The following is a 21,015-nucleotide window of genomic DNA, read 5'->3' on the forward strand; positions in this document are numbered from 1 at the left end:
GTTACATTAAATGACTAATGGTTTAATCTTTTTCCCAAAAAGTTTTCTGAAGCCGGGGTGGAAAGGAAGAAAGTGGGAAGGGAAGAAGAAGTTGTTCTTACAAAGGCTGTGTGACAACAGAAACATTTCCACATAATATATGATAAAGAATATTTTGTGATTTTTATTTTCCTTCCTTTCAGATTAATGGTGCAATGTAGGAAACCTTTAAAGGTTTCAGATGAACTGGTGCAACAGTATCAGAGTAAAAACCAATACCTAGCAGCAGTAGCGACGGAAGCTGACCAGGAACCCGAGATCGATCCTTATGCCTTTGTTGATGGCGATGTGGAGTTCCTGTTTCCTGATAGTAAAAAGGACAGGCAGAACATGGAGAGGGAAGCCGGGAAGAAACACAAAGTGAGTAAAGAAGTGAGAATACAAATGAGCGATGCGATTAAAACACATTGCTTTAGTCACCAAATAGAATTTAGATCCTTCTCTGTGTGTTTAGAAGTACAGTAAATATATAAAAATATATATTTTCTAGCAGAAATGATCAGTGAAATTATCAATTATTATTATCAGTGAAATTACACTTGAAAGTTTTTTGGTACACTGGTGATGCTATTGCTGTGGTGTTTATGGCTTATACTGGGGGAACGCTGCTGGAGCTGAGCAAAAACCAATGTGGCTCAGTCACCTCTCTAGAAATGGGTGACAGCAGGTGCTCGGGGAAGGCAGGAGGGACAAGGCGAGCGTGTTGGTCTGTTGGTGTGTGGAAGGTTTGGGCTTGGGTGAGGTGAACTCTGCCTGGTGGCCTGTGCAGGGAATTGAATTGGTGTGTGTGTGCTTTAGCTAGTACCAGCTGTATGAGGCGTCTATTAAACCAAAAGCACACCCTCCAAAAAAGGAGAAAATATAACGGCATTGGGAGCTTGTATATGAATTATATTTGCTTCTTAGGGCTAGTTGTGTGTGTATGCACTCCTAATATTGAGAATTTTGTTCAATAGCTAGTATAAATAATGCATAGCATTTGATACCAAGTGTTTTTTCAATAAGGTGGTGTAGCAAGGATCCACAACTTGCTTTTTAAATTTATCCCCAATGCAGAACCTGAGATTTACATTCTTGTTTGTGCTTATCCCGAGTGTGTTGTTGGCGTTGTCTGTGTTCTGAGCTTCCCTCTCCCTGAGCAAGTACCATGAACCAGACCCCCAACTGCACCTCGCTGAGCTGGAAGGATAATGAGAACCTGATACTTCTGACATGGACAAGAGTTCCCACAGGGAGATAAAAATGCCCCCCACCTCCCCAGTTAATTTAAAGCAAACTTTTCCACCTTGTTGTTTTTTTTTTTTAATAGGCTGAGGATGGGACATCTAGTGTGACAGTTTTATCCCATGAAGGAGAAGATGCTATGTCTCTGTTTAGTCCTTCTGTCAAGCAAGGTAAAGAGGCTTTTTTTTCCTCCTCTTTTAATTGTGCTCTGCTAATGATCTCTTGAATAGTCAATAGATTCTAATAGGCTACTAAGCTTCTACTTTATGGTTTGTATTTCCCTGTCCCTTCAGAACTCGGAATCTGCTTGGAACACAGTTGAATGGCACTGAGAACATTTTTTGTTTTCATTATTTTTTTTCCCCAACTGTGGTAATAGTTCTTAAGATGTCTTTGTTTTTGAATGAATATATATTGCCAATGTTTTGTAATGTTTACTCTTCTTTATAGATGCCCAACGTATTGCTGCTCATGCTCGCACTGCATCAACGAGCCTGTTCCATGAAACAGACTTAGTGGTGTCTTACACTGACCTGGACAATCTCTTCAATTCGGATGAAGATGAATTAACAGTAAGTGATGTGCAAAAGCAATGGCAGCTGCTAGACAAAAAACTGCAAGGAACAAGTATGTCTCTTGGTGGTTTTGGGTTGCTTTGGGGTATTTTTTTGGCATTTGTAGGAGCGGTTGCAAAACATGCGTTTAAGCAAGTGCCTTGGCTCCTCGATAGCAGACGTACTGTTCTGGTTGACTCATACAATCACATTTTTGAGTCAAACAAGCTTTTATATCCTTACTATCCAGACAATGTGTGCTTCTTGAATATACCTTTAGTTATAATTTTACAGATTTAACACTGGTACTAGTGCTTTTTTCCTATGGTCTCGGTTCTGTTTAACTAGTCCACAAAGGTAACACTCAAACAAAACAAAAATTTCTGAAAGAAAAGAGGCATTTAAACACGTGGACATTCTGCCAAATAAGCGTGTTCATTGCAGCTACTGTTATCTTGGAACAGTTTCTCTTGCAGTCTCTGATGGCTCTGAATCCATTATCTTTTGTAGTTTCTATTTCAATACTGTTTGTAATCAGTTGTCTTTTCTGAACCGTGCTTTACTCCATGCGTAATCCTAAATCCCCTTACCCAGATAAAATGCCCATCAACTTTAACGGGAGCTGTAGCTGAGTAAGGGCTGACGGATCTCAATAGCCGTCAAAGGTCATCGTTATGTAAAGCAAGTGTATTTGCTCTTAAACATGAAGGCTCTTATTTTCTGTAAACTTTAGTACTGTCTGAACATTGTAAAATATATTTCTTGTTCTTTCAATTTCAACAGCTTTTTTTTCCCTGGACCTCTTGTTCCAGGATTTGTCTTTATCTATTCTGTTCCTGTGGTAACATCAGTAATGTTAGCATGGCTTTGGGAGCACGTATGGGCTTTTTTGATAGATCGTGGGCAGCCCTATTTAGCTCTTTTTAATATGTTTGCTAACAGGCTGAGAGTTATTTTATAGCTGGTCTTTCATTTTAATAGCATCATGATTTGATGGGAGAGCATTCTCTGAGTTACAAGTATTAAGGGAAAACAAGCGTAACCTGAACCGCTAGCATTGGGCTTCTGATTTATTTTAATTTTTTCTAAATATTATAGAAAGTCTCAGTTTTGTGTGTCCACTGCATGTGAGATTTCCTGTTAGCAGGAAATATGAACACGTGTTCATGCCTGAAGTGATTTGATTACAATACTTCTTTTCTCTCTTAGCCCGGATCCAAAAGAGCAGTGAATGGCGCTGATGACAAATCCAACTGCAAAGAGGCAAAAGCAGGAAATCTAGACCCACTGTCATGCATAAGTAAGCTTTTAAACAGAATACTAGGTTTAAACATTTGATTGCTAATACGTTGTGGGAATTTGGAAACATATACTTCCTTTGCCCTACTGCAATTTTAAGACAAAGGAAATACTTCAAAATGCATTCATGCTCTAAAGCTTTACTTCTCATCTGAAATTAGGCACTGCAGATCTACATAAAATGTATCCAACTCCACCTTCATTGGAACAACATATTATGGGATTTTCTCCCATGAACATGAATAATAAGGAATATGGCAGTATGGACGCTACACTCGGAGGAACGGTACTGGAAGGGAATAGCTCCAGTGTGGGAGCTCAGTTCCGAATTGAAGTGGACGAGGGTTTCTGCAGCCCCAAACCTGCTGAAATAAAGGTTGGTAGTGCTGATAGTCCCGATAAATGTTTCTAATGATTGTTGTTCAGTTTATTACTTAATCCTGAATAGGAGCTATAGAAAATCAAGTGCAATTTGTAACTCGGGTCCTGCATTATACTGGGGTAGGTAATACAGATTCTAGTAAGTAGTATATAGTATTTTACTACTTATACTGAAGAGTAATACATAATTACCCATTAGTAAGCTGAAGGAATGCATTTCAGTAATTATAGTTCATTATTTGTTTTGTGTTGGCCTATTGCGTTTTGGAGAACCACGAGTGCGAATGATGTGTGTATAAATCTAACTTTCCCTTTCACAGCTATTATCAAGGTAAAATATGAAAGAACTACTGCTTGAATTTAGTCACATTGTTTTGAGAAGCATTTTAGTTGCTGAAGTGATCTAATTTACATGCTGATGCTTTACCATGTCTTAACTTCTAGGATTATTCTTATGTTTATAAGCCTGAGAATTGTCAAGCTTTAGTGGGATGTTCCATGTTTGCACCACTGAAGACACTTCCCAGCCAGTGTCTTCCTCCCATCAAGCTGCCGGAAGAATGCATCTATCGCCAGAGCTGGACCGTGGGCAAGCTGGATTTGCTTCCTCCAGGACCGGCCATGCCGTTCATCAAAGACGGGTATGACCTGTGCCACGAGTGTTTAAGCTTCGTAATGCGGTCAGTTATCTGCACCATAGGAATTACACCCCCTCCCCTTTTTTTTTAATAAACCTGTAATGAGAAATATTTGTAAAGACACACTGTGTTTTTACAACTGACAAGAGGTTTTAAAAAAAATCCTTGCGATTAAACCTTACTGTAAGAGACTGTCTTCTCATATAGCTTCTTAACTGTGCATACATTTTATTTGTTGTCTCATTTAAAGGTTTCCTGGGGAAGCTTAATGGTGCAAGTCCAGTTTTAATAAGTAATGAAGATGGTAACAATCAAGATAAATGTAAACTTGGGACTTGCTTTTGCGGTGGTGTTGTAGGTACTGTAAGGGCTTAGTAGGTGGTGCTTCTGTTTCTTAAATTATTTTCTTAAATAGCAGTAATCTCAGATGTACTAGGACTAGGAAACCATTTCCTTTGATTGGAAGCTCTGCCCAGCGTGACATTGCCTGGTAACAGCAGCAGTGCAGGAGGCATTTCTGTGAGCTGCGGTTGGTAGTGATGGTCTTGCTGGCAGCTTTTCTGGAAGGAAATATTTATTCCTCTTTCTCTCCTGCATCAGTAGCTGGTATAAATACATAGTCTCCTTGTTGCCTAATCCATTTATTGATAAAATTACAGGAATGTTAAATCTGGGAGTAAAAACTGGCATTGCTTCTCTTAGGGTCGTTCATGAGCAATATGTTTCCAGGTCTCATTACCCTTATAGGTCTTTGGAGATACTCAGCTGCTTAGGAAAGAAAATGTTAAATGTTTCCAGGTGATACTTTCCTCATGGATCCAGCTGAATCTGCTCTTGATAGACCGCGTGTATTTTCTTAGTGTGTGTCAACACAATGTGTAAATAGAACATGAACAAAAAAGGTGTCCTTTAGACTCCATACAACCATACAATTTCTAATTTATTCTGACCACACTTGTTTCCTGGAAGCTTTGTGCAAAGATGAAAGGAGGTGGGGAAAGATTCTTTAACAGTGCTGCCAGTGGGAGTCCTGCAAAGTCATTTAGAACAAATGCTCTTGAAGTTCCTTAGGGAATGAAACCCTTGCTGTGGATTATGAAAGACTAGTTCAAAAAAGCAAATATTAGGAAGGTCCTTCTTTAGAAATTTGAGACTTAAACTTCAAAACCAATGTGCTGGGTACTTAAAGTATTTTCTTCTTCTTGTGGCTGCTATTAGTGATGGAAGCACTATGGATCAGGAGTACGGCCCTGCCTACACACCACAGACTCATACTCCGTTTGGGATGCCACCAAGTAGCGCACCTCCCAGTAACAGCGGAGCTGGAATTCTCCCTTCTCCTTCCACCCCTCGTTTCCCAACTCCTAGAACACCAAGGACTCCTCGAACACCTCGTGGGGCTGGTGGACCTGCAAGCGCACAGGGTTCAGTCAAATACGAGAACTCCGATTTATACTCACCAGCTTCCACGCCGTCAACGTGTAGACCGCTTAATTCTGTTGAACCTGCAACCGTGCCTTCCATCCCGGAGGCGCACAGTCTTTACGTGAATCTCATCCTCTCGGAGTCTGTCATGAATCTCTTCAAAGACTGTAACTTCGACAGCTGCTGCATATGTGTTTGCAATATGAACATCAAAGGTGCTGATGTTGGAGTTTACATTCCTGATCCAACGCAAGAGGCCCAGTATAGGTGTACCTGTGGTTTCAGTGCTGTTATGAATAGAAAATTTGGCAACAGTTCTGGACTGTTTCTTGAAGATGAATTGGATATTCTAGGACGTAACACAGAGTGCGGCAAAGAAGCAGAAAAACGCTTTGAAGCTCTCAGAGCTACTTCTGTAGAACATGGCAGCGGAGGACTGAAGGAACCTGAGAAACTGCCCGATGAGTTAATACTGTTGCTGCAGGATCAATGCACCAACTTGTTCTCACCATTTGGAGCAGCAGATCAAGATTCCATTCCCAAAGTCGGTGCAGTTAGCAACCTGGTACGTGTAGAAGAACGGGATTGTTGCAATGACTGCTACTTAGCCTTGGAACATGGACGGCAGTTCATGGACAATATGTCAGGAGGGAAAGTCGATGAAGCACTTGTGAAAACTACTTGCTTGCACCACTGGTCAAAAAGAAATGGTAAATATTGAAACCAGCTTATTTTCTGCTTACCCACCTATGAATTCTTTTAAGGGTTCATTTTTTTTGTGGTTTTCCTTTGTGAATATTGGATGCTTAAGGCTGTTTTTCCACCTGCACGCTTGCATAAACTTCTATTTTAACAGCGTTCAGAATAACCGTTCCTTTTATGTTCTGTGTTGGTACCATACACCAAGTGTAGGCCTTGCCTACCATCAGTAGTAAATTCCTAACATAAATCCAAAGTGTAATGTAAGAACACAGTGACTGCCTGCAGCACTTCGCTAGACTTATGCTTTTAAAGCAGCTTTTGGTGACAGCGTCTACCGAGGCTCCGTGGAATGAGTGTACGTAGGAAGCGTAGGTGGTTCAAATGGTGACTGTGTTGTCAGGGCTACTCTGGTACAATTAAACAGGATTTATGATTCAGTTGGCTTGCCCCCTTCTTTAAGGGGGGGGAGGTATTTTAATGGCATGTGTGGCAAATAAAGCATTATTGTAGCCTTTGCTGGATGTTGGATCTGCCAGAGATACTTGGATTTTTTCCTTCTAGGGCCTGACTAATGATATACGGTCCCATGGAATACCCGTTATTGTGTGTATTTGCATACTTCTCCTCTCAATAATGGGCTTTTCAAGCAGCAGCTCTAGCAGGGTGAACAGTGAAATATGAAACTTTGGTAGTAGTTAGTTGTGATTCGTCATTGTTAATGAGGATGAGGAGAACTAACAGTAAAACACAGCCAGGTTTCTGTGTCGGTGAGGGATTAAGTTTAAAAGCCCAGGCTATAGATAAATCAATATTTTTCAGGCACCCAGAAGACTCAGCGTTATTGTGACCCTTGGTATTTAAGATAAAAAGGCGTAAAGATACTTTTAAACAGAAGGCTATGAAATTATAGCCATACCAAATTTTGCGTCAGCTTTTTATTCTTAAAATGTTGTGCGTGTGGTGGCACAGTGGTGGCAAGCGGCTGACATGGGCTGTGATTGCCGAGGCTTTCCTCAGCTTCTGTGGAATGAGCACTGGGTGGCAGCCTCCTTCATTTAGATGGAGAACCCTATAGTTTAAGGGATGTAGAACTCGTTTGTATTTTTAAAATTTATTTTAGGATTTTTTCCCTTAGTTTAAGTGGTAAGATGCTAAGGCTTTCAACGGAAAACTCTACAGAATAAGAAATAATTTTTAAAATCTACCTGTGTTTTTTACAAGTGGCTGAGAGTGGAAGAGGGAGAACTCTCAAATCTGTGTGCTTAACTTTTGTATGGTGACCTTTGGGTGGCCTGAGTGCACTTTTCAGAAGAGGGTGACTATAAAATCAGGGTGCTTTAGGGTTCTGGGTAGTTTGTGGCGTGCTTTATTCTCTCCTGTTGTTGCAGCAGGCCTTGATAATTGGTTGTTGTTTTATTTTGTCCTTTCAGTTGTGGACGTGAGCATGCAGTGTTCCCAGGACATCCTTCGGATGCTCCTGTCGCTCCAGCCGGTTCTGCAGGACGCGATTCAGAAGAAGCGAACGGTGCGGTCGTGGGGCGTGCAGGGGCCCCTCACATGGCAGCAGTTCCACAAAATGGCTGGCAGAGGCTCCTACGGTAACGTCCTGCCTGGTGACAATCTGCTCCGTCTGGCTACCAAACCCCGGCGGCTGGATGCTCCTCAGCGCGTTGGGATTCTAAACAGCTTTTGGCCTTTCTGTAAACTAACAAGAGCTATTGGACGTTTCTCTTGAGAAAAACAGAAAATATTTATATTCCTTAAAACAGTAAATGAGTTAAAGATACATGTATTTAAAATTAACAGCTTCAGTTGCACTGTTTTATATACAGCTGATGCTTCTCTAAGCGAGGGGCTGAAGTTGCAGAGATGGATTTGACGTTGAAACCAGTAATTGCTCCGTGTTTTTTCACTCGAAAGAATATTCCACTTTAATTACTCTAAAAATAGCGTAGTTAAAAATACTAGCTTTGAAATGCTTGAAAAAGTGCATTTTATTGCTCAGTAGTTTCAGAACTATGTTGAAGATCTGGGGTTATCCCGTGTGTAGACTATGATAAATATTTGAAGTGGCCAACACGTGATGCACATTTACAGCTACAAGGTAAATTTTGTGCACTCAAGATTGAAACTGGCTCTTTAGCATATGAGGTTGATTTTACCACTATGTACCAGAGTGACCTTTCACCAGCAGATCTTTTGTAGCTATATTTAGAACATGGCAATAATACATTTAGGGTACATGTAGATGCATGTTTTTAAGTGTTTTTCCTTTTACTTCTGTGGTCCTTTCCATATCTGCTCAGCCTATTTACATTTCTTCCCCCTCTTTCTGATGGCTCTGTGGGGAAGGCTTCCTGGGCACTAAAAATCTGTTCCAGTTGGTTTGTTTACTGATAGAAATATTAAACAACCGTGGAACTTCTTCTTGAGGCCTGCTATTTCAAATACAAATAATTAGCTGATGCTTTTATGCAGAAGGTTGGACCATGGGCGCAGGGTTTTCATTTCTATCTGTTAAAATAAGAACTATTCCGCTTATAATTGGTGCCACTTCCTGTTAGATGCTGGGAAATGCCAGTGTTTTTTCTGCTCGTGTTTCCTAGAAGCAGGGTGTTAATTTCTGCTTAATATATTGGAAAATGTGTCTTCCTTTTCCAGGAACCGATGAGTCCCCGGAACCACTGCCAATCCCAACATTCTTGTTGGGATATGATTACGATTTTCTGGTGCTGTCCCCGTTTGCTTTGCCGTATTGGGAGAGGCTGATGTTGGAACCTTACGGATCTCAAAGAGATGTTGCGTATGTTGTGGTGTGCCCTGAGAATGAGGCTCTGCTGAACGGAGCAAAAAGCTTCTTTAGGGATCTGACTGCAATATATGAGGTACATTATTTATGGCAGTTACCAGTGAAATGGATTTTTAAAAGACTGTTTCTAATACCTACTCATAACTACTTATCAGGCTTGTCTCAGACGATGTAAATGCTTGCACAGAACACTGTCTGGGGAAGCTGCTAGAAAGGATTTTAGGAATGGGCACTTGGAAGATAAGGGTTGTTCATGCTGCTCACCATTCCTTTTAGTAAGAGCTGGTGTGAGAGTCTTTATCTGATAAATGCCACTCAGTGGTAAAACTCTGTATTACCACTTTAATTGTTTTAGCTACATTTAATTAATGCATTAAATGCATGTATTACTTGGTTTGGGATTAAGATTAGAATAGAGATGATGTATCAGCCTGCTTTTTCTTGCATTTAGGAAAACCTGAAAACAAACAGTAAAATCACTATTAATCACTGGTATAGTATTCTAGAATTAAAATGTTACTTTGGAATATCACCCCTAAACTATGAGTCTTCAGTCTCTATATGTACGCTCCTTTGTGTGATATTTAACAGGCTTACAAATTCTTTATCTTCAATCTTCTCTTCTTTGCAGTCGTGCAGGCTTGGGCAGCACAGACCCATCTGTAAGTTATTGCCCGACGGGATCATGAGAGTTGGTCCTACTGCTTCAAAGAAACTTTCGGAGAAGCTGGTCACGGAATGGTTCTCCCAGACAGCTAATGCCAACAATGAAGCATTTTCCAAACTCAAACTATATGCCCAAGTTTGCAGATACGAGCTGGGTATGACATTATTTTTAGTGTGTCTTAATTCATACATTTACCTCTTACTCCATTCCAGTAGAGAAGAAACCATGGCGTTCATTCTGTGAGTCTTATTGTTTGTTGCAGTTTTCTGGTTTTAAGCTTGGGGAAAAAAAAAGGAAAGAAAGAAATCCATACCCCCCTTTATTAAGATATGTGCTAAAATGGCTCATTATCATCCAGCGGTGTCTTTAGGGAACGCAGTCTTGCTGCCTGGCAGTGACTTTTGTCTTTTTTGTGTCGGCGACTTAAATTGTGAAGCAGTGATTTCTAGCAATTCAGCACGTCTGAAAAAACTATTTTGAAATAGATTTCGGGATATTTCTGAGAGAGTCTTAGAATTTAGAAATTGAATCCAGGTGTTATGGGAGGTAAAATGTATGCTAAGGTTTTGTTCTTTTGTTAAATCTGTCGACTTACATAGATGCTTAAAAAAAAGTTGCGATATAAAATTTATGCTTTTTTTTTTCTGGTTTTAGGTCCTTATCTTGCTTCTCAGCCTTTGGACAACTCTTTACTGTCCCAAACCAATCTGGTCCCTCCCCCCAGCCAGCCGGCCCCTGCTCTGCCCGCGGTGACGGCCGGCGCTGGGAATCCCAACACTCCATCGGCTGCTCCTGCCGCTCCCGCCAGCAGCACCGTGACAGCAACGTCCAACAGCGCCATGTCTTCTGCCGCTACCACCGCTAATTCCACGTTGACCACCACTGCCCCAGCGTCCTCTTCTGCCACTATAGGCAGTGGGATGCCAACAAACAAGCCTTCTTCCTTTCCGCCTTTTCCCAGTATGAACAATGCGGCTCCGGCCTCCCTGCCCACGCAGGCTGCGACGGTGCAGAACGGGCAGGCGGGAGGGCAGCAGCAACAGCCAGCGCTGCAAACAGCTGGGATGGCTGGAGATGCTTCTTCAGCGCCTGCACAGCCCCATCCAGAGGTTTCTGAAAGGTAATGAACTGCAGAGTCAAACCTGCTTTGGCTAAGAAAAACCTCTCAGCTCACTGAATGGTGCTCTCGTCCCCTCAGTACCAATCCTGTATTTCTGTTCTAGTCTCCAGGCTGCTTTTTAGGGAGAATGAGAGTTCACTCATGGTGGAGCTGCACTTTTTGGTTCCAGTCTTAGCTGCAGTTCTGATTGCATCTCAGTGTCTGCTGTGGTACAAAAATAAACTCTCTGTTTTTTTATTCCCTCTTTAAAGACAAAAAAATCATCAAACTACTCACTTCTATATTTTAAAGGGGGTTAGCGAGAATACGTAACCACCATCTTAAAGTTCTACTTTCTGTTATCAAAGTTATAGCAGTAAAGACAGCTCTGTCAGAGAGTGACCTTGTCGGTGTTCTGGTTCCCCACTTGGAGCAAGAGAACTTTGTGCTGCTCAGCTTCTGTAGTAAAGAAGGCTAAAGAAAAGACAGGCAATACTGAATTGCTGATAAGCTCACATAAAAAAATTGAATAAAAAGACTTTTTTACACCACAGTTGACTTAAAGGTCTTTCAGATGAATATTTGGCAATTAGATCTTAGTTTTAAAGTAAAATAAATAATTATAAACCTCAGCTTTTTGTAACTGGTTTCAAAATTTCATTTCCAGCACTATGGATCGTGATAAAGTTGGAGTCCCTACAGATGGAGATTCACATGCTATCACCTATCCACCTGCAATTGTGGTTTACATAATTGATCCTTTTACCTATGAAAAAAAGGATGAGAACAGTAGCTCATCTAGTTTGTGGACGCTTGGACTTCTGCGCTGCTTTTTAGAGATGGTTCAGGTTCTTCCTCCTAATATCAAGAATATAATTTCTGTGCAGGTGAGCCAACGTTTATAGAAACATGCCGAACACAATATCTTTGGGTGTATTTTGGAGGCAATAACGCCCTGGAGGTGAAAGTTCTGTTTGCTTTGTAAACATTACTTAGAGTTCCACAGCTGTTAAATCGTTAAGATTGTAGTTTTCAGAGCAGTTTGGGTGTTCTTAACCAAAGCCAAATAATGTAGTAGATTCCAAAACTCATCAGTCTTATGTCTGAGGAAACTGAGTGAAGTACAGGAAAGGTGCATGTCCCATCGCTGGAATCTGATCCACCAGCCTGACCCCACTGAGCTTTAGGCAGCGCTCCTTCTGATGGATGGCCCACCTAATGCTGTCAGCAGTTGCCCAGCTCCTTCACAGGGGCACCTTTTGGAGGAATCTTTTGGATTCTCCTCTGAACAGATTCTTCTTTCTCTCTGGAGAAAACTTCAAGGAGTATAATTGCTTGAAATCCCACATAACTTTGGAAGAAGTGGCAGGAGATATCCGAGAACTAGAGAAATTCGATTGCAAAGTAGAATTCTAAAAGCACTGTACCCAAATACTATCTCAAAAGCCATTTAATCTGATGATGAAACAGTAATTATATTTTTTTCCCCTCTGTAATCTGTTCTAGATTGTCCCATGCCAGTACCTTCTGCAACCTGTGAAACATGAAGACCGGCAGATTTACACTCAGCATTTAAAATCTTTGGCATTTTCAGCTTTTACTCAGTGTCGGAGGCCTCTTCCAACTTCCACCAACGTGAAAACTTTAACTGGCTTTGGCCCAGGTTTAGCCATGGAAACTGCTCTGAAGAGCCCTGATGTGAGTGGTGTTCGTGTTGTGTAAATGTGAAGATCAGAGCAATGTCCCTGTTTATTAAATCACTGGTCTCTTTCACATTAACTAACTAGAGTTCTTAGGAATAATTGCTTCCTGAAACTTCACTGTCTGTTCTGCCATCTTTACAGAGACCTGAGTGTATTCGACTCTACACCCCTCCTTTCATACTGGCTCCTGTAAAGGACAAGCAAACAGAACTAGGAGAGACTTTTGGAGAAGCTGGCCAGAAGTACAATGTACTTTTTGTAGGCTACTGTTTGTCTCACGATCAAAGGTGGCTCCTTGCATCCTGTACAGATCTCTATGGAGAACAGTTAGAAACTTGCATAATTAATATTGATGTACCGAACAGGTAAGAACAAAACTGTTAAATTAATTTTAGCATGTATGTCTTCTTTCAGTGCCCTGAACAATTAGTTTATGATGCTGTAAGAATAAGTCTTGACTTTTGTAGACTCATTATATTCCAAAACTAGCTAAAGAAAATGGGTATTTTCCGTATTACGTGCGTATTGTTCTGCGTTAAATTTCTAGAAGAGCATGATTTGGTTTAGTGGTTGAGTGGTTTTGTATGTGTGTTCATACACACATCCCTCCTTACACTGGCTTTTTATGTCAGTGTTTAATCAAAAAACCCCAAACAAACCGAAGTTGCAATTGATGTACTTCAATAGTGATGTTCTTGGGTCCTGTCAATATTCAGGTCAATAGAAATAAGAAGTTCCAAATATGGCAATAAAAACTTGTTGCAGATGGGTTCTAGCTTTGTTTTCCCTTCTTCCTTCATTCTAGAGCTCGCAGGAAAAAGGGCTCTGCCCGCAGACTTGGACTTCAGAAACTCTGGGAATGGTGCCTGGGACTTGTGCAGATGAGCTCTTTGCCGTGGAGAGTTGTAATAGGCCGCTTAGGAAGAATAGGACACGGGGAACTAAAAGGTAACGGTAGCGTTTTTAGAGTCTGAAACTTGATTTGAAGCTTGCATTTTTCAATCATATAAAGTGTCTGTCCCTATTTCTGGAAGAAAACCCAGAGATTTTTAGAGTTCCTTTTCGTATTCAAAACTCAACAGACATGAAGTTTGCAGCTCACACTATTGTACGTAAGATGTATATTCTGCAGCAAGCACCGTTCTTCTAGACAAACCTATATCCCTTATGTCCTCAGACTGGAGTTGTTTGCTGAGTCGCCGAAACCTTCAGTCCCTTAGTAAGAGACTCAAGGACATGTGCAGGATGTGTGGGATCTCGGCTGCAGACTCTCCCAGCATTCTCAGTGCGTGTTTGGTGGCAATGGAACCACAAGGGTCCTTCATTATTATGCCAGGTATTGGAGAAAACTCTCCCTTTCCCTTTTTTGGCAACAGAGATAATAGTTTGGGTTTAGCAAAACTAAGGAAATACTTGAATTCTCTTTCAAAGATTCTGTATCGACCGGCTCTGTATTCGGACGCAGCACCACTTTAAACATGCAGACGTCTCAGCTGAACACCCCCCAGGACACGTCGTGCACTCATATACTGGTGTTTCCCACATCTGCATCTGTGCAAGTAGCATCGTCAACTTATACCACTGAAAACTTGGATCTGGCCTTCAACACAAACAATGGTTAGTAGACTGGATTTACTGGGGGTACTAATTGACAGGAAGCTCAACACGAGCCAACAGTGTGCCCAGGTGGCCAAGAAGGCCAATGGTATCCTGTCCTGTATCAAAACCAGCGTGGTCAGCAGGACAAGGGGGCATGGGCTTCAACTCTGCCAGGGGAAATTTAGGCTGGATATTAGAAAGCAATTCTGTGCAGAGAGAGTGGTCAGGCATTGGAATGGCTGCCCAGGGAGGTGCTGGACTCACCGTCCCTGGAGGTTTTTAAACTGAGACTGGACTGGTAAATGGACTGGAGTTGGACCAAGGGTTGGCCTTGGTAATCTCTGAGGTCTTTTCCAACCCAGTCGATTCTGTGATTCTGTGATACTTGTTTTAAAAACAAACCAACCAACCCCGCCTTGTTACTCCCCTTGTAATAAGACTGTTTATTCTCATGAACCACAAGATTTACATGGAAAATCACTTAATTTCAGAACATGTTGTCATATCTTGTACATAGGGAACCTGTAGAAATTCACTGTTGTTCTTTTTCAGATGGAGCAGATGGAATGGGAATCTTTGACTTGTTAGACACTGGAGATGATCTTGATCCTGATATCATAAATATCCTTCCTGCATCCCCCACTGGATCCCCTGTACATTCTCCAGGGTCCCACTACCCCCATGGAGGTGATATGGGCAAGGTAACTACTAAAGTAGAGAGTCGTGGGCGTGTTTTGTTTTTCTCCATCTGCTAATTTCCTTTTGTGGAATGAAGGGTTCCTATTAAAGGTTTTGAATCAGTGGGATATTGGATTGTGTTTGCAAGATTCACATAATGCTTGGATATTTCAAAACGCATTGTGTTTTGAAATCTACAGATAATTTCTATCAAGTTTGTGCTCTCCTAATCTTAAACCATTGCCTGTTGGTTCGCAGGGTCAAGGTACAGATCGATTGCTGTCAACAGAATCCCATGATGAAGTAACAAACATTCTGCAGCAGCCGTTGGCCCTTGGCTATTTTGTGTCAACTGCCAAAGCAGGTCCATTGCCTGACTGGTTTTGGTCAGCGTGTCCTCAAGCACAAAATCAGTGTCCCTTGTTTCTTAAGGTACTGTAAATCCAGCAGGCTGGGCGGGGAGTTGTGCAGGGATCTGAATTATGAGAGTTATTACGTTTAAAATGAAGTTGCTGCATGTCTCTTGGAATACGGCTGCTTTTGCTTCAGGAGAGGCTGGGTTTTAAATTGTCGAGCTTGGGCTTTTTATGTTCACTTTTTTTAAGGGAAGAAAAATGCTTAATGGAATTAGCAAATATTCGGAAAGGTTCTGCTCTTCTCATGGTTTCTTTTTGGTAGTCTGGCCTCCTTTCTGGCTTTGGCTTTGTGCTGTGCTATTTTGTAATAGGTTGAGTTTCTAGACAGATCTCTGGTTAATGTTTTACTCCCATGTGGACTGGTGGTAGAGAGGGAGATTCACGAGTGTAATGTAATATCTCATTTACACTGGGTAAAAAAAAAATAAATGAAAGTAAATCTCTTTATGTATTGCACAAAGCATGAAAGCGAGGTTTTCCATGATGGCTGTTGCCAAGTGATAGCCATTGTATCATCTGTCTGGATATTGTCTGATCCTCTTATCTTTTTCTGGCACAGTCAAGACATACTTGGCACATTTAAGGCCATACATTAGTCTACAGAGAAACTTTCTGTATTAACATTTTTCACTTGTGACTTAAATAGCCATCTCTAATACTAAGCTTTATTTTCTAATGATATAGATATATCTTCTTCAGCCCTATTTGTGTCTGGATTAGCAGTTCCTCTTGGCCTAATCTCAGCTGTGTCTTTGGTATAAGACATTTTTTTGAATAGAGGATTTATTATTTACCCTAAGCAGCTCTACATATGGAATATAAATAAGCCAGTCTTACGGAAAGCAACTGAAATTCCAAGTCTGTATATTACTAGACATCTTCAGCTACTTGAGTTGCTTTTTGAATGATCACTTAATGTAGCAGAGGAATTTAAAAAATCCTAGAATTTGTTACACTATTTGCACTGTGCTTTTAGGAGAGATCTGCATGCATTTCCCCTATATTCTGATAATTCCTGAGCTTGTTGATGGACTAAGGATAAGATTTGGTTTGGCTTGTGTGTCAGAGAATGGAAGGTCAGCAATACAGAGGGAAAGAAACGTGCTGTAGCTGAATGGCTCAGTAACTGCTGCCCTCTCTTCTCCTTTCTTAGGCCTCTTTGCACCTCCACGTGCCTTCAGTGCAATCAGACGAGCTACTCCACAGTAAACACTCCCATCCACTTGATTCTAATCAAACTTCTGATGTGCTCAGGTATTTATGATTGATCACTTGCAAAAATATTGTGCATTTCACTTGTAATACTGCTGCAGTGAAGCTACATATTTATTTCTTGCTGTTAGTTTCTTCTTTGCGCTGCTGATATGCTTAGTACATCATAGAGACAATATAAATTGCTGTGCTTTGATTAAAAGATGGCTTTATCGTAGAACGGTACAATTAAACACCTCTAAGCCTTTCTTTAATCAGTGGTGATTACAACTGAAAATATTTGAAAGACAATTAATTTCTCAAGCTAAAAGAGAATTCGAGGTGTAACACAAAGGTGGTGCATAAAGGAGTGGAAGACAGTTACAGATAAGCCAGAATCTTGCACATCAGTGGGAACATGGAAATGCTGAAGTACAAGGGTCTAGAGAGACTCATACAAACATAGGACACTTGTTGAGAAGACGTTGGATTTTTTGGTGTCTTTTTTAATATGTGAACCTCTTGACGTTAATTAAGCATAGACAATTAAAATGACAAATTTCCACTGACAGAAAGTTTAGCTTTGAACTCCTTGTAATAATTCTGAAGGCGTGTTATTTCAGAACGTTGGCAAACCTAGTTTATGTTTTCAACACCAAAGAAACTGGATTATGTGAAATCAGGACCGTAAAATACCAGTGAGAAAATCTGTTGGCTTGACGGAAGCTTGTTTGCTTTTCAGGTTTGTTCTGGAACAGTACAATGCACTCTCCTGGCTAACCTGTGATCCTGCAACCCAGGACAGACGGTCGTGTCTCCCGATTCATTTTGTGGTGCTGAATCAGTTGTATAACTTTATCATGAATATGCTGTGATCTTCATCTGAATTTTGCAAGACAAAAATGAGAAAAGGGATATTTCACTGCAGGACTAAGTTATAATTCTTCTCAGTGCAAGTTGTTTGTGATGGGGTATGAATCTTGTTACTTCCAGCAAATATTGTTTTGACTTGTGAGAGGGGCACCTGCTGCCCTGCTGGCTTTGAGTCATCGACTGTGGGGACGCTTTAGAATGATGGTCAGAAAGTGTATTATAACATTTTTAGTAGCAAAATTAACCATTTTCCCCCAACCACAGTATTTGTGAAGAGTAATGAGCCATAGTACCCAGTCATGGTTAATGAATATTAAAAGCATGGAAATGAGAAGAAACACGAGGAACAATAAGTTTCAACCTATGGCTTCGGAACATCAAGATGTTCTTGTATTGGATTATAGTACCTAGTATTCAAAAATGCCTGCATCTCTTATTTATTGTAAGTTTTTAAATGTATAAATTGTCTTATATTTCTTAACCTCTTTTATAAAAATTTTCCTAGAAGGTTTATACTGCCTTCTTGCTTTAAAGCAATTGGTCTAAAATATATGTAATCGTCTTAATTAAAAGTTGCAGTAGGTTGCTTTTAGAGTATTATTTTTTTGTAAGGGGTGGGTGGGGACAGTAAATTTGTATTGTCTTGATGTACAGTTTAAAGGGGATAGAGGGGTTAATGTCCATACCATTGTGTGTGGGGGATTTACAGCTAAGCTGTAGTTGCAGAGTACATGTACAGTAATGAAGTTCACTGTGTTTATATAAATTGAAAAGGTACCGGGTCTTACAGCATTTTATATCACACCTTTACAGAGTAACAATGGCAATATATAAGTGATATTGTAGGTGGTTTAACTTGTAGTGAGAATAAAATGAATAAACTCTTCAGTTGAAGTTTGTGTTATGGTTCAGAGCTGTGGCTAGATTCTCAGATCTGTTTTCGGTATCCAAGTTTAAATATTACAAGAATATCCAGCGTGCGGTGTCGTTACCTAGATGTTCTTGGCGCTGTGGTGACTGCGTTGTTTTCTTCCACATTAGTGATAAAATGTGAATCTGATGCGGAACACACAGAAAACTCTGATCTCATCCAAAGTCTCCTGGAAGGCTGAAATTTAGCCCAGCTCTAACCATTTTACAAACGCAAAAATAGTCAATCTTGACTTTAAGATTGGTGTGTGTTTAACTCAGATGTGGTGTATATAGATTCTCAGTGAATTCTGGTATTCAGATTTTATTCCACTAGTAAAAAAAAAAACAGCACGAAACCCTGAACGTTTTTCCTTTCTAACGCATTTTTGGCACTGCGGCGAAGGCCCCAAGTATCGGCGTGTGGCCTTCCCCACCTCCCCTTCCCAGGCTCTGGCTGGGGCACGTGCCAAGGAGGCTCAGCCCTCCGCAAGGAAGGGACTGACAAATCCAAGGCTTTCCTAAACCTCTCCCTTTAGCTACAGTCACCATTTTTTCTCAGTAGTTCCTTTCCTTTCTCCTCGCACATGCCAGATGTCTGATCCTGCTCAAAAATAGCCCCTACGGGTGCTGAAGAGCAACTGCATTTGCTTTTTCTGGGTTCCTCAGCTGACTGCCAGATTAAAAACTGAACTCGTGCAGCGCTCCCATGAGCCTGCTGCGCTCACCCCGTCCTGGGTCTGTACGCGGTCTGTCTCGCTGCTTTACACCGTTCGAGGGGCAAGGTTTAAGATCCGTTTGTGCACCCGCTGTTAATCCCCTACAAGGAAGAATTCGCTTGCATTTACTGAACTTACTGTGTTCATGAGAATCGTGTTTCGTAAATGCAAAATAACCTGCCTGAGATAATTTTTCATATAAACAGTCTCGCTAAATCATGTATATACAGTATTGGCAACTTTTTTGGTTTTGTATAAAGTTGTACAATTGGTGATGAAAATTTTCAGTCATTTCTTCAAAATACCATGAGTGCAATCAGAAGCTGGTGTATTTTGATAAACAGAGTTAAAAACTGGGTCTGTGCATTACTTTATCCCGGTAATGGTAGAGCACCGCAGGTTAAACAGCACATTTTTGTCTTACAGAAGGTTTTTTTTTCCCTCATTTGGCTGAGATTTTTTTGAAGTGGAAATGTGCTCCTAAAACTGGAATTTTTAAAGCATATGTCCTGTCTTTTGATTCTTTGTTTGTTTGTTTTTTGAAGCTGTGTTGCTAAGTGGTCATTTTTAACCCTGGCTCAGTTAGGCGAGTTCCAAGGGCTGGGGTTTGCTGTGGCTTGCTTTGTGTGAAATCTGATTTGTATTCAGAAAGGTAAGTGAATCAGCAGCCTGAACCTCGGTGTAATAACTGTATTCTGTTACCTGGACCACAGCCTTCCCTGTGAAACTCTCCAGCTGTGAAAGCTGCCAGTTCCCACTCCCCCCCTGAAATGCAATTAAAGCGAATTTTAATATTATAACCACTAGAAAAGATTAGAAGGGCCATTTCTGGAGTGACAGTCACTGCTGGCAATGTACATATCAAACCTGCCAGCACCATGGAGCCAACGATTACATTGGGTGTTACTTTTTTGTGAGCTACTTTCACTGAACTATTTTAAGGGCACATAATAGCTGGTTCATAAATTGTCACAAGCCAATAACTTGGGTTCTTTAGCAAGTACAAGCTTAAATATTGGAAAATTTCAGCTCTGGCTTCTCAAAATGTCTTACAAGAAAACGTTGCTCCTGGCAGTGCTCTGTTAAGTAGTGGTGGAGTTTTACCTCCTTTTAAGAATCCCGTGGAAGAAGAACCTGAGATCCTTCCATTCCTATTTAAAAAGACATATTTTAGCCTAGTTATTACTGTATTTAAGCCATTTATCACCTTTGACTCACAACTACTTGAATCAGATTTCTGAGAACCCTGTTGCTGACCAGCAGGCCACCAGCTGTACTTGCCAACAACCCTTCTGTTCTAAGTAGCTGTAACGTTTCGATCTTTCCAACATTTCCTGAAATAATGAAAAGCAAATGAATTTATATTTAAATCCTCAGCTATGTTCTTACTTAGCTGTCAGTTATGGCGCAGATCATTGTCTTTCGGTATTTACCTCCGCTGGTAATTTTAACTTCATGTGTTGCTATGAAGACTTGCAGATGTCTTTAATCAAGCACTATTTGTTAATACTGTAATATCAAAATATTATGTCGCATTATTTTACAGCTTTCAAAATTAAGAGTAAAATGGTTTTTTAAAATGCTATTGCACCCTCTAATTTGCTGCACAACAGCACAGCATATCAGTCTGGTTTGATAGTAACGCTGTGTAAACAATGTTCTGATCTGGGTTTCTTGTGAGAATTCGTTAATTAGGTGACGTTGTAACGACGTTACTGTCTTGACAGCCTCCAGCTGGGGAAGCTTTTTCTGTTTTGTCTTATTTTTTAGTAAAGGACCCAGGACTATGCTTCAAAGTTTTTCATTATTACTGGTTGTGGGTGTACTTTTTGTTTTCAGTGGAGTAAAGCTTAATTTACAGTAAACTGGATTTGGGACCTACCACAATCCTCAGGGTCACTTTTTCAGGACGTTACTCATCTGGAGCTTTAGGTTTATTTCTGAGCAAACTGGACGCGAGGACCTTGCGGAGCGCTCGGGTTGGGCTGACACAGCCTGTGGCCTCGTTACTGGACATGTCACCTTCCCTGGGACCTTCTCCCACGGCCGAGTCGTATTTATCGTGACAAAAAGACGAATATAAAGCGATT

At 40.8% G+C, this 21,015-nt stretch overlaps 1 protein-coding gene across 1 annotated transcript in view; it reads left to right on the forward strand.

Moving 5' to 3' along the window:
• MED13 (mediator complex subunit 13) overlaps positions 1–17,887 on the forward strand; it is a 48,906-nt gene extending 31,019 nt beyond the window's left edge. The window contains exons 10-30 of the mRNA XM_082068403.1: positions 183–399; positions 1,349–1,433; positions 1,714–1,835; positions 3,027–3,117; positions 3,278–3,492; positions 3,942–4,138; positions 5,354–6,270; positions 7,693–7,860; positions 8,924–9,147; positions 9,703–9,892; positions 10,393–10,858; positions 11,505–11,724; positions 12,344–12,535; positions 12,682–12,905; positions 13,346–13,488; positions 13,718–13,876; positions 13,972–14,157; positions 14,692–14,840; positions 15,076–15,249; positions 16,387–16,487; positions 17,167–17,887. Coding sequence (XP_081924529.1) covers positions 183–399; positions 1,349–1,433; positions 1,714–1,835; positions 3,027–3,117; positions 3,278–3,492; positions 3,942–4,138; positions 5,354–6,270; positions 7,693–7,860; positions 8,924–9,147; positions 9,703–9,892; positions 10,393–10,858; positions 11,505–11,724; positions 12,344–12,535; positions 12,682–12,905; positions 13,346–13,488; positions 13,718–13,876; positions 13,972–14,157; positions 14,692–14,840; positions 15,076–15,249; positions 16,387–16,487; positions 17,167–17,299 — 4,573 coding nt within the window. The 3' untranslated portion in view covers positions 17,300–17,887. The remainder of the gene's footprint in view (positions 1–182; positions 400–1,348; positions 1,434–1,713; positions 1,836–3,026; positions 3,118–3,277; positions 3,493–3,941; positions 4,139–5,353; positions 6,271–7,692; positions 7,861–8,923; positions 9,148–9,702; positions 9,893–10,392; positions 10,859–11,504; positions 11,725–12,343; positions 12,536–12,681; positions 12,906–13,345; positions 13,489–13,717; positions 13,877–13,971; positions 14,158–14,691; positions 14,841–15,075; positions 15,250–16,386; positions 16,488–17,166) is intronic.
• The last annotated feature ends 3,128 nt before the right edge of the window (positions 17,888–21,015 follow it).

The sequence above is a fragment of the Streptopelia decaocto genome, assembly GCF_964273445.1.
Source record: "Streptopelia decaocto genome assembly, chromosome: 18".
Classification (NCBI taxonomy): Eukaryota; Metazoa; Chordata; class Aves; order Columbiformes; family Columbidae; genus Streptopelia; species Streptopelia decaocto.